Source organism: Rhamphochromis sp. 'chilingali' (assembly GCF_963969265.1).
Source record: "Rhamphochromis sp. 'chilingali' genome assembly, chromosome: 11".
NCBI classification, from domain to species: domain Eukaryota; kingdom Metazoa; phylum Chordata; class Actinopteri; order Cichliformes; family Cichlidae; genus Rhamphochromis; species Rhamphochromis sp. 'chilingali'.
The window spans coordinates 18,187,424-18,201,741 of record NC_137938.1 but is presented as its reverse complement, the minus strand read 5'-3'; the positions used below and the strand labels follow the sequence as shown (position 1 = coordinate 18,201,741).

The window sequence follows — 14,318 nt, the reverse complement described above, 5'->3', positions numbered from 1 at the left end:
GGTCATTTGAAGAACACAACAAGGCAAAGCACACACAGTTCCATTTTCAGTTCATGCCAGGGAACCAGAGTCCTCTCTCCCTCTCCCCGTATTACTTCACCAACCCCCCTCCTTTCTCCTACACAACAGCTAAATCAATAGAAATGACAAGGCAGTCGGAAGGTCATTCGTGAGCACAGCGAGCGCTGTGGTGGAATGCTCGCCGATTCGCGGCGGACAGAACAAGTGGAAAAACAAATGCACATCCTGCCAGCGCTCCTGCCTGCCTGTCCTGCTCTAGTTCAGCTGGAGGAAAGAACAGAGCTCTGCTTTCTATACATCTACGTGCAAAATGGAGCTGAGGCTGTATCTTTAACAGAGAATATATTGTTTCCATAAGATTTCTATCAGTAACCCCACTCGTCTGTTTACACATACTATGTATACTACACACACACACACACACACACACACTGCCCTCTTTATGTAAACAGTTTGAGGATGAGATACACGTGCTAGGCTGGCAAAATACACAAAATGCTTATCGCCCTCACTAATGAGCTACGAAGCATGTGCCTTCACCATACACAAGCACAACCACTACAGCTTGAATATTGTTGGAGATAGTCAGAGCTACATAATCCACCAGCAGGAGACACACACTGAAGCAGCAGCAGCAGCAGCAGCAGCAAAGGAGCAGAGCAGAAAGGCATCAAAAACACACAACAGCATTAATACAGGAGGAGCGGAGAGTTGCTTGTGTGTTACTCACAGAATATTCGATGGTCCCTTTGGGTCTCTGGAACGACATGCGCCTGCCATCCTTCTTTTCTGGAGTCTTCTTCTGGCCAGTATCTGAAAGCAAACGAGGCAAGGTGCGCATTACATTCATGTTCCTCTCTCCCCAGCTTGTCACAAGCTGCCGTTTCCCAGCCCCGTGGGTAGACAGCTCATTCGTCAACAGTGAGCGAGCCAGCCAGCCAGCAATGTGAGCGCCCGGACCACTTTCGCTCTCTCTATCTCTCCTGTTCTCGCTCTGCTGCTACCCTCCTGCTTTTCCTCTCTCTCTCTCTATCGCACTGTCCTCTCCTTCATCTGCCTCCCCTCCCTCTCTCGCTCCCTTCTCCTCCTGGCCCGCCGTGCAGCGCAATGACAGGGGCTGAAAATCTTGGCCAACTCCCCCCGTTGCCTCTCACAGCAGACGGAGACCAGACTGACCTCCATCAGGGCACCGACGATCTGATTGCGAGCCCAAGAAGAGGAGAAGGAGGTGGATTCAGATGGGAAGCGGGGCGTGCTAAGCTGGAGACAGAAGGGGAAAAAAAGGAAAAGGGGGGCTGAACTGGAGTGTTGATGGAGGGGAAGGAAGGGCTCGATGCTACATGTTGGTTGGGTAATGGAAGGATGTTCCATAGAACAGTGACAGCTAAAGAGGAAGAAGTGTAGTGTTTGGGGGGTGGGGGTTAAAAATGACATTTACAACGTCTCTACTCTTCCTGGAAGGACCTGGCAGGTATGTAAAGGAAGTAGAAGGCAGAGCAAATTTAAGGTGGATGGCAGAGGATAACAGGAGGGCAATTGCGGCTACTGAGGTTTTAGTCAGAGAACATGAAAAATGCATGATATGGGAAAAGACGGGTAGGCTAGGGTGGTGCAGAAGATAAAGGGACAAAGGGTTAATGGGGACAGGAGAAGGTGGAGTTATACAGTTGGAGAAGGGTCGGGGTGGGGATGGGATAAGACAGAAGGATAAAGGCAAGAAGGGTGGATGGAATACTGAAAATCAGTAGATGAAAGACAAAAGATGGGATGGAGATGAAAGAAGGATGCTCTTGGGAATGAAGATGATGTTGAAAAGAGGCCAACGTTGCTCTTTGACTTGAGCAAGTCGGCCACTGAGCTTCAAGAATACTATACAAGCATTTATTTATTCAGGGGTAGGGTGTGGGACCAAAGAAGAGATGATTGGAGGAGGCTATTGGATTTATATAAAATATTTATGATGCACATATGTTGACCCGATACCCTCAGACACCTCTCTCGTAAGTCTTTGTTTTGTAGATGCTGCACATGGCTAATCAGCGGCGTTATTCGTTCCCTTATCATCAGGCATCTGAGATAGCTCAAAACATGAGTCATACACCAGTGTTGCTATTTCTGGGGCTTAGGAGTGCCTGGCAGTGAGTGAGAGGGGAGGGGGGGAAACAGAGCTGCTTCAGGTGTACAGCAACGATGATGTGGCTTACGTTTCTGAAAAAATATACAATACAGTCATAATCAGAGATGTCAGACAGGCAGCTAATGTTGCCTAACCCAAGTCATCCCCCATATATACTCACTTCTAATCCTGTCCATCCCACCCTCCGTCTTTCCATACAACCGTCTCCAAACCGCACATCATAGCAGGTCTACTATTGAAACTATAAGCTATAAGCAGTTCCTGTCTGCAATCTATACAAGGCGTACAGAGAACTATCACTGAATTCTTTGCATAATAAAGAAGAGAATAGTACTCTTCTAAAACAAGCTCTGCAAACTTTTTTTATTATCACTAAGTGCACTGATTGCTGGTGATGTTACATTAATTTTGCGGCACCATCATGAGTATTTTATTGTCGAAGCAGGAAAATAAAATACTGGTTTTCATTTTCTTCTAGAAATTGATTTTTAGACCAATATCTGTGGAATTACCTGCTGTAAATTTACATTTTTTCTTATACACCACTATTATTATTACCCCTCAGCCGTGAAAGACTGATGGGGTACTCTTATCACCCTGCTGTGTGGGCGGACAGTGTGGACATGGTTGTGAATGTGATAACTCAAAAAAGAAGCCATCTAGGATTCATAATTCATAATATGACACTAACAATCTTGGATTAGTTGTCAGTGACCTTGATCTCAAAGTCAAGGTCAGAGGTCAAATTAGGTCACCTAGAACCTTCAAATTAACCCTGGAGAACCCATGGGGTCAAATTTGACCCCATGGTTTCCCTAGTAAACCAATGGGGTAGGATCTGACCCCATTGGTTCTCCAGGGTTATTAATACCATACTAGGAGGGCGAAGGGTAGCACTGGCGGCTCAACAGTATTTTCATTATTAGCTTGCTAATGAATGGATCATCGTGCTGCTGTAACTTATGTTTCTTGTGACAAGGTCTCCCAAATCAATTCATTCATGTTGTGTTTGGGTCCAATGGTCTGTTATGGAACCACTAAAGACCACGAGCAGCTCTTATGAAATTCAATAAATGAATTTAAAGGCCTGAAGCCTATATAGTCTTTCCTAAGGAAACCACCCAAAAAGCATAGAACAATTTAGCATTTTATCAATTCCTACCCTAGTGACCATCATGTCACCCCTCATTATAAGTTCATCAGTTAAAAGGACTTCAAGCTGGGAATCACTGTGGCAGACTATGTCTCTGCTGGCTCACACATCACACTTACATTACTAGTGGAATTTTCAGACAGGTCCATCCAAGATATCTGCAATGAAACCAATTCATTCAATATAAAAGCCACTCTCTCTGAAACACTATGAGGTTTGATTTAATCAACTCTGTCCTGCAAAATTACAACACATGACAACCTGTGTAGCACTTTGAAATTCTTGGAAAGCAAGTTGTTTTGATCAAAAACATACTGACCTGCCAAACTGCGAACGTGCGCCAAATCAATTATCCTCCATCTAAATGAAAACCTTTGACGGATGATTGCTTTCAGTAGGAAAACACAATCTGGAGCTGCTGATTGTGGATGATGGAGTTTGTGGTGCTTTTTAGAGGCGACCTGTCATAACTGTGAGTTCATCCTCTCCCTGTTATGAATGAATAATCCACTGTGTCGCTGTTTAATTGCTGGTCATGGCAGCATGGCAGACTGAAACCCAATATGCGACTCAGTAAGTAGACAGCAGAGGTGTTGATGTGCTTTGTTAGCTGGTCCAAGCTGAGTGGGCTAACAACATAAGAAAGCAGTGACGATGCCTCAGACTTCCAAATTTTGGAAAATGCCAGGAGTGGGAGAACATGAACTAGCAATGAGGACCAAAACAGACACGCAGTGAAAGAAAAAAGCAGCTCTACATTAGCAGCTGCAGGGGTGTTCGCACATGGGGAGTCGGTGATTGCTCTAAAATTAAACTTCACCCTGGATCATGGCACAAGAAATGGGCATTTTATTCACTCTCCAGACACGCAGCAGAGCACAGCGCCAGGGCATCTTCAATAAGAAAGGCTCTGGTTTCATTCCACTCCGCAGGAAACCGGCAGCATCTGCTGTTTCAGTATACGCGCTGCTTCAATACAAGGAATCTCCTCAAGTCTACAAATCACAGCATAGTTTATGCCGTGTGATCCAACAGAATCTCGAGATGTGTTGGAATGTTGCTCTTCAATAAAAATAAATAAATAAATAAATAAAGTTTCTGCTGTCAATACCAAAAACTGTAAAGCACTTCCCAACATGTACTGGGATAGTGGGATAATGTGCACAAGCAGGAGCACTGGGTGCATGAGGCCATAATGGAACGGTGTGAAGAAATGATTGGCGCAATTATAGATCAAACACGGACACGGTTTGACAAAACATTCAAGGAGATGTAAACCGAGGTCACCTTTTATCCAATTTGTGGTTCAACCAAGTAAAACAACCGTTACCACAATGTCAGCTTTCTTTACTGCTGTCGTTTCCCCATAAGGAACATTTTACTTGGCTCATTAATTGGCTGAATTATAATAACACTGGGTCAGCTGTGTGAGAGAGGCTGTGAGACCGGCTCAGACACTGAAAGGAGCTGCCGTGTGTCGGGAAAAACAAAGGCCGTCTCTCACTAATGGAAACGGTCACAAGAGCTCATGCCTTTCTGAGCAACTCAGCCAAAGAAAAACAAAAAGGCGACCACATCGTGGACGCTGCCTCGTGGCTACACAACACTGCAAGGCGCAGCAAAGCAAGTATCACTAAGAAGAAACATCAACTAATAAAGTCATTACAATTCACTAATGAAATGGTACACTGCAATAAAAGTGTACCAAGTCAGGCTTTTACAGGAAATAAAGAAATAACCATATTATTAATTAATTTAGGCATCTGTAAATAATTAAAGTAATATGTAAGTAATTTTAACTACTGCATTGTATTTTACAGAAAAGAAGAAACAATGAAATTGTAAGTAACTCGTATTTTACAGGGAAATGAGACACAAATTTTACTGCAGTATACCCAAAAACAAACAACGTTTCCCTATCTTACGTCGTAAGCACACTGTACTTTTCAGGGTGTGGGTGTAGGAGGTGGCTTAACCTTGCCTAACTTCTAGGTATTTTGCAGGGAAGGAGACACTCTTTTCTGCACACTGCTTTTTAAAATTGTGTTTAAACAGTGATTGATAAAGGAAAAATAATTTAGCTCAGCTTGGCTGAATCATTGTAAGATCACAGGCCTGCAAATTTTCATGGTATTTACTTTTTTCTTGCAAGTTGGTAAGGGAGAAGGATTTACATGTTTTATTTTTTGGTAAAGCATAAGGATTATTAAGTAATCCATCATGCACATCAACGTGATGAATATTAAATAAAGATGTAAAAAGGTAGGATTAATCCACTCCATAATACAGCCTGCTCCCTGAAAAGTGCAGCATGTTTACAATAATACAGGGAAAATATTGTTAGTTTTCTGTAAAATTACCAGTAAATTGCACACTACTTAAAATTACGTATGTATTGCTTACATTTAAAGAAGTGATTATACTGTCATTATTTCTTGTAAAAACCTTAGTTGTTGTTATTGTAGTGTACCTCCCTTTAAGTATTTGAGATAAATATGATTACAGCGTAATTGGATAAGAGATTAAGAAAACAGATGAACATTTTAACCTACATCTTTTGAAGTTACATTTCTCTTCTTAATTGCAGTCAATTCAAAATAATATTAAAAGCCTACAAAGGTTTTAGTCCACAACACATACACAGCTGAGCACTTAATATCTCTTACAAGGACATCCTTGTAAGAGGTAGTGAAACACACAGATATGTTTTTATAATGGTCATGAATGTGTCATCTTGGTGATTGAGTTATAACCAAGGGAGAAAAAAGGAAAGAATGAAAGGTTTCCCTGTGAAGTACATCGCTGAGAATCTTGTGTGCTTAACAAACCTGAATGCGGCCATGCATTGGCAAGGCAATCTGAATGATTCTGGAGATGAGCTAAATGCAAATGCTACTGTATTTGACTCTAAAAACAAACGGCGTTCTGCACCTGCGCAATCTGCTGAGCATGAATCACAGCAGCTAAATATATGGTCCCCTTCATTTTAGTACACAGCCATGACAAACTGAAGCAGGCAGGGAATAGGAGAGTCAACAATTCTCTGACTAACATTCCCTCATGGTCTGTAGAATACACAAGCAGCCAATTTCCCCTTGCTCCCTTGTTTTCCCTGCCTGCTGGCTATATACTGCTCTCCCCAGATGTTATTTTTAGACAACCTCCTAATCAGTAAGGGGGGACAGAGCTCTGCGATACAACCACACTACACAGGTGCTACACAGGACCGATTAACAAAGGTGTAGACTTTCATTACAAAGTTTGTGACGGAGGAAGCATGGAAACACTAGTTTACACTGGCTTGTAACACACTGCACCGTCAGGGCAGTCATCAAGACTTGTTTAATGTTGTTTAATGTTAATAACCAGCATTAAAGATGAACTGTGTGGCTTTATTGCATTTGTGTTTTGTACTATCACTCATGTATTTGTTTAGTTTTATGTATTTCAAAATGGTCATCTAATAAGACAGCTATAAATACTACAGTGTGTGGCATTGGCTAATGCTACAGCTAAGGCTGTGCAATATGACCAATATCTCATATCCCGATATAAGACATTTATCATCCAGACAACGATATATGTCACAAAACTTTACATTTTCTGTAAATTCTGTGAATCTTGGGCAACTCAACTTGCGTGAAGTGTTTCCAGCTGGGCTGAAGTCGAGCGTTTTGACAGATGCATGAAACTATACATTTTTAGACATAAGTTGTAACGGGCGCCTTTTATTTGTAAGTATTTATTACACGGCGTGCTGCGGGGAAAAGCCTGTTCCAACATTTGAGTCTTTATTTTTAGCATCTGATGGCTCTTTCTTTGCTTCTCATCTGTAAACTGCACAGTACAGTTTTCTGGTCCATGTCAGACTTTTCATAACCAAACCACATCCATGCTACAGAGGTAGCTCCTCGTTTAGAAATAAGGTCGTCGATTTGTTTTGACTGGTCTGGTTTATTTTGAAAAATCTCATAAGGATCTTGAGCTTTATTGTGAAAGGTTTATGTGGAAAATAAACAAGCGGACAGCAGAGCCACATGCTGGGTTTACCATCATTGTTGCTAACGACAACGTGTAAAAACAGTCGCTTGTGTGTATATATATATATATATATATATATATATATACATACATATATACACATACATATACATATATATACATACATATATATACATATATATATATATATATATATATATATATATATATATATATATATGTATATATATATATATATATATGTATATATATATATATATATATATATATATATATATATATATATATATATATATATATATATATATATATATATATATATATATATATATATATATATATATATATATCCCTAGCTACAGCTACCCTTACAAAGAAAATTGATCAAAATAACAGTAAATGACTGACAGCCAATTACCAATGGTGTCTCTTTACACTATCGTATTGTTGTAAATCACTGTTTTGGTTTTGGATTTCAATCAATTGTTACATTTAAAATCACAATGCAGTGATATATAATAAATAAACAGAATGTTTCGGTTAGATACGATAAGGTTGGATATCTAGTATAATGGGTTCTGGTTAGGAATGAAAGGTTGCCACATGGTTTGACGGAAATGAAAATTATCAACCTACAGAGCTGACAGTTAAATTCAAAGACACCATGAAAATCAAAGCGAATAAAACAATGTGGCATGCTAGTCCAATTTGCTGAAGTTTCATTGCAACAACTCAAAACTATACCTGCATCCAATACTGTGGCTGTTGCATTCACTCTGATAGAAACAGTGGGCAGAGCTGGGGAAATCTCAGACATCAATAGGCATTAAATAAGGTTTGACACATCTGTTTGTATTAAAGGGAATGAATGATATCGACAGCCCTCTAGCACAGCTTGTCATAGCCTATAAATACAAAGTCCAAACAGCTTAGTAGCAACAGCAAAATCCAAAAACCAATGTTAGGGTCAGGTTAAAAAGATTATAGGCCTGTTTCACAATACAAAACAGTGTTTCTTTGCAGTTTTGATTTTCTGCCTTGTGTTACTAAACAAGCGGTGACACGGGAGGCTCAAACAGATCAACACCCTGCAGAGGTGAGCGCATATATATACAGGTATATGTTCAGATGTAGAGAAGGGGAGGAGGTTGCACTTTGCCATGAGTGCACCTGGTATTGGACAGTGGGCAAATGATCCATCAAAATCACTTATGAATCCATCATGCAATGACAAACTCTTATTCAGGCACGCTGAGATTCTGAACTGTCCATCAAGTTACTGAAACATGCATTAAAACAAAACAGGGGCGAGAAAGTGCTGATTATCACACATGCCGACAAAATCCCATTTTAGAGGTGGATGGTGCTGCTGTTATCTTGGCACCAAGCTTTTAGCTGGACATGGCAACTTAATAATGGTGAAACGCAGTGGCAAGCGCTGTGGGCCTCTGTCTCATGTGGAATGGGAAGTCATCTATTATACTTTGAAGCTACAGAGCTGTACATTGAAGTGTATTGTCCCGCTATGAGCAAAGTATTGATGTAGTTCCACTGAGAGAGCTGAGAGGCCTGTGCAGAGAGCCCAGAAAGCTCCATCCACACAGTAAAAGAGAGAGAGCAACATCTCAATTCATTCATGGCTCAAGTCCTCACTGAACCATTACTGACAGCACAACATGCAAACTGATATTATTCACATGCTAAAGTAGTTCTGATGGGGGTTAGAAGGCCCCTGGATGGCCACATCATATTTGATAAAGCAAATTCTTCTGCACACTTTTTAATACTTTAAACGTCTCCAACCTGGGGGAAATTAAATTACACTTATGGACACTTATTTAAACTATCATTTTTTCTCACCGTGCAAGTTGCGGTAACATAAAAACACAACAACGATAGCAAATTTCATCTTTCGTAATCAACACTCCCCCTGTCTCCAATGAATACCGCTGAGAAGAATCTAAGTGCGACCAGTAGTGTATAGTGGAGGCTATTATTGTTGTGTGACAGTGATAGGCTGCAGGTTTTACACTGTAATGAATATACAGTGGATGAGTGCCGTGAGACTGTCGACTTAAACACACAGAAAACAGTGTGACAGGCAACACCCTTTTGCCAGCGCTCTCTGTACCACTCAGCTCCAAAGTATATTAAACCACCAGCCTCCATGGGCCAGCCTATACACCACTCAGCCTTTATTTGAAACTTTGCTGAACTGCAGTTTTGTGTCTCTGTGTGTGTGGTGTGTTTATGTGTGGCTATGTCCACCCCAGAACAGGAGGCAGCGGATCTGCCCTGTCCTCTCATTAACACTCTCCCAGTGTCAACTAATCACACCCCCGCTGAGCTGCTGGTATGGTAATGTGGTCCTAAATTCCTCCCTTTCCACACTCTGCACGCTATAACCCAGACACCGAGGTGTGTCAGTGCTAACCCACACACACTCGGTTCAATTAATATTCTGACAGCGTGGACATGACTGTTTCCATAGTGACGAACCTGATGCAGACTTAAAGAGAAAAGGTGTTATTGAAAGGACTCAGTGGCAAAACCGTCTGCATTACACACCAGCAGATTCAACTGAAGAATAAAATGACCGACTCACTGTGATCATAATGAGCTTTATAATTGGGTCTCTGGCCTTGGTGCACTTTTTTGGCGCTGGCTGAAATGTGTCCTCAGTAACAACAAGTATTCAAACTAAAAGTTAACCCTAAATGTATACAAACATTCATTAAATGTAGAAGGTAAAAAAAAAGAGCTAATTCTGTTAACAAACAAGAATCTAGATATATATATCTATATATATCTATATATATCTATATGTATATATATCTATATATCTATATATCTATATGTATATATATATATATATATATATATATATATATATATATATATATATATATATATATATATATCTATATGTATATATATCTATATATATATATATTAGGGCTGCCACGATTTGTCGACTAGTCACGATTACGTCGACTATCAAAATCGTCGACGACTGATTTAATAGTCGACGCGTCGTTTGAAGCTTTGTAAGATCACAAAAGACGCAGGAATAAGTAGTAGGATTTAAGAGTGTAATAACGGACTGAAACAGAAGATGGCAGCACTGCATGTACAAGGATGCCAGCTGCCGTTAAACCCCGAAGAAGAAGAAGAAGAAGCAGCTGTGTCCCAGAATTCATAGCGCGGCCCAGCTCAGTTTCCAACAATGGCGGCAGCTAGTTAGTTTTAATATTACTCTTATTATTCTTTCTGGTAGTGATGGGCAGATGAAGCCCCATGAAGCACTGAAGCTTTTCATCCAATTGGTTCACCCCAACGCGAAGCTTCATGAAGCTTCATTTGCTCTAGCAGGACACCTACTGGACGTAAAAATAATAGCTGGTATGAATTTGAAGAGTGTGGCATTTTGCACACAGCCTGTAAATGTCAACAACAAAAGGAGTGTGTAAAACATCTATATTGTAGTGATGCAGTATACTGTGTATATTTATGCTGGCAGTATGGAAAGACAATAAAAACAAAGCACAAATTTAAATATCACACACGTCACTTATTGCATTGTATGATATTGTTATATCATTTAGTAACATTACAGCATGCTATAGTATCATGGCATTTGATGGCTCACCTGGTCTTGCTCCACAATCGGTGTTCCCCTTATTCTCATGCATAGCTCTGTAGTGCCTAAGCATGGATGAGGTGTTGTTGTTATATCCCAGCTCCCTGGCACATAGCAAACACCTCACCTTGTACAAAAGTACAGACAGCCTAACATAGGTTTTATTGCACCATCAGTATTATGAAAATCCATCTTCTGTGGAAATTCACATACCTTGTTGGGAGGAATAAGATCAAAATGTTCCCACACAGGGGAGGACATCCTCCTCTTCTTAGCTGGCTCCATTCTCTCCTGACTTTCTCTCCTCACTCTCATAAACCTCCAAACTGTCTCCAAACTCTCACTAACCGCAACTCTTCATCAAACACCCACATTTTGAATGAAGTCTGAGGGGTTTATATCGCTCTCATAGCTCGCGGAAAAAATTCGAACCGCTTCATGAACCAGTCACGTGGTACAGCCGGGCAGCGAGGCTTCGGACGTCATCATTTTCAGCTCCTCCCATAAATGAAGCAAGCCTCGATACGCGCTTCGCGGAAACGCCCCCTCATTACTCGACACACGCTCCGAAGCCTCGATACAGAACGTCCCATCACTACTTTCTGGGTCACAAAATAAACGTTTAACATATTTTCAGCCGAGAATGTAGCTGTGTAAACCTCAAATATCGGCTCAGTTTATCAGGACACCACATATTTTCAAAAGCGCTCCGACGTTTTCGGAGACGTCTGTTACCCACTAGCTCGATAGCTAGCCGGGGGCTAGGTCACTAGCGCGGTGAGAACACCGGACTCCCGGAAAATTGTTTTCAAACCCACCGCCGTCTTTCGCTACTCAGGTTAAATATATATGAGTCACTTAGATAAATTAAAAATGTTGTTGTTTGGCTTTTTTTTTTTTTTTTTTTTTAGTATTTTATTTGTTCCTGAGTAAATCGGTTTGTCTGAGATTAAAGTTATAGTTTTTACACAGCTGAATAAACGTCAAGCAGACAGCTGATTATCAGAAGTGTGAGATGCTGGAGAATATACTCCGTTGTCCTGTTATATTATAGATAGCAAGGAGTTTATTAAACTTCACCGAAACAATCTGCAAATTTCATTAAAATTGAATAAACTATCATCTTGTCTTTATTTTTAGTTAGCACCTTAAAAGCTTAAAGCTGTAAGCTAATGATAGTTATATAAGAGCAGATGCTGCTGGTGCAATAAGCTGTAGTTTTACGTCCAGTGGATGATGATCTGATTAGTCGACTAATCGCATAAATAATAGGTGACTAGTCGACTATCAAAATAATCGTTTGTGGCAGCCCTAATATATATACACACATATATATACACATAAATACACACACATATACATACACACACACATATATATATATATATATATATATATATATATATATATATATATATATATATATATATATATATATATATATATATATATATATATATATATGTGTGTGTGTATATATATATATATATATATATATATAAAAACACCCAGCACGCCCCTGCGGGCGGTTTATCCTTCAAGCTCGGGTCCTCTACCAGAGGCCTGGGAGCTTGAGGGTCCTGCGCAGTATCTTAGCTGTTCCCAGGACTGCGCTCTTCTGGACAGAGATCTCCGATGTTATTCCCGGGATCTGCTGGAGCCACTCGCCTAGCTTGGGAGTCACCGCACCTAGTGCTCCGATTACCACGGGGACCACCGTTACCTTCACCCTCCACATCCTCTCGAGCTCTTCTCTGAGCCCTTGGTATTTCTCCAGCTTCTCGTGTTCCTTCTTCCTGATATTGCTGTCATTCGGAACCGCTACATCGATCACTACGGCCGTCTTCTTCTGTTTGTCTACCACCACTATGTCCGGTTGGTTAGCCACCACCATTTTGTCCGTCTGTATCTGGAAGTCCCACAGGATCTTAGCTCGGTCATTCTCCACCACCCTTGGGGGCATCTCCCATTTTGACCTCGGGACTTCCAGGTTATACTCGGCACAGATGTTCCTGTACACTATGCCGGCCACTTGGTTATGGCGTTCCATGTATGCCTTGCCTGCTAGCATCTTGCACCCTGCTGTTATGTGCTGGATTGTCTCTGGGGCATCTTTACACAGCCTGCACTTGGGGTCTTGCCTGGTGTGATAGACCCCAGCCTCTATGGATCTTGTGCTCAGAGCTTGTTCTTGTGCTGCCATGATTAGTGCCTCTGTGCTGTCTTTCAGTCCAGCTTTGTCCAGCCACTGGTAGGATTTCTGGATATCAGCCACCTCCTCTATCTGCCGGTGGTACATACCGTGCAGGGGCCTGTCCTTCCATGATGGTTCCTCGTTTCCCTCCTCTTTCTTGGGTTTCTGCTGCCTGAGGTATTCACTGAGCACTCGGTCAGTTGGGGCCATCTTCCCAATGTATTCTTGGATGTTCGTTGTCTCATCCTGGACTGTGGTGCTGACACTCACCAGTCCCCGGCCCCCTTCCTTCCGCTTAGCGTACAGCCTCAGGGTGCTGGACTTGGGGTGAAACCCTCCATGCATGGTAAGGAGCTTTCTTGTCTTTATGTCAGTGGCTTCTATCTCCTCCTTTGGCCAGCCTATTACCCCAGCAGGGTACCTGATCACGGGTAGGGCGTACGTGTTGATGGCCCGGATCTTGTTCTTACCATTCAGCTGACTCCTCAGGACTTGCCTGACCCTCTGCAGGTACTTGGTGGTTGCAGCTTTTCTAGCGGCCTCTTCATGGTTCCCATTCGCCTGCGGGATCCCCATGTACTTGTAACTGTCCTCTATGTCTGCAATGTTGCCTTCTGGTAGTTCAATCCCCTCAGTTCTGACTACCTTCCCTCTCTTTGTTACCATCCGGCTACACTTCTCCAGTCCGAACGACATTCCAATGTCATTGCTGTATAGCCTGGTAGTGTGGATCAGTGAATCGATGTCTCGTTCACTCTTGGCATACAGCTTGATGTCATCCATGTACAGGAGGTGGCTGACAACTGCTCCGTTCCGTAGTCGGTATCCGTAGCCAGTCTTGTTAATGATCTCACTGAGGGGGTTCAGGCCTATGCAGAACAGCAGTGGGGACAGAGCATCTCCTTGGTAGATCCCGCACTTGATGGTGACTTGTGCTATGGGCTTGGAGTTGGCCTCTAGTGTTGTACGCCACATCCCCATTGAGTTCCTGATGAAGGCTCTTAGGGTCCCATTGATCTTGTACAATTCTAGGCATTCCAGTATCCAGCTGTGGGGCATTGAGTCATAGGCCTTCTTGTAATCAATCCAGGCAGTGCACAGGTTGGTCAGTCTGGTCTTGCAGTCTCGGCTGACTGTTCTGTCTACCAGTAGCTGGTGTTTTGCGCCTCTG

At 41.8% G+C, this 14,318-nt stretch overlaps 1 protein-coding gene across 5 annotated transcripts in view; it reads right to left on the bottom strand.

Moving 5' to 3' along the window:
* Positions 1 to 14,318, bottom strand: part of oxr1a (oxidation resistance 1a) — a 186,668-nt gene that overhangs the window by 45,177 nt on the left and 127,173 nt on the right. For 4 of the 5 annotated variants that reach the window (XM_080896643.1, XM_080896642.1, XM_080896645.1 and 1 more), the window contains one exon: positions 752 to 834. In XM_080896643.1, coding sequence (XP_080752769.1) covers positions 752 to 834 — 83 coding nt within the window. Of the gene's footprint in view, positions 1 to 751; positions 835 to 3,430; positions 3,493 to 14,318 lie in introns of those variants that run through there. The other variant, XM_080896646.1, reaches the window with a different exon arrangement.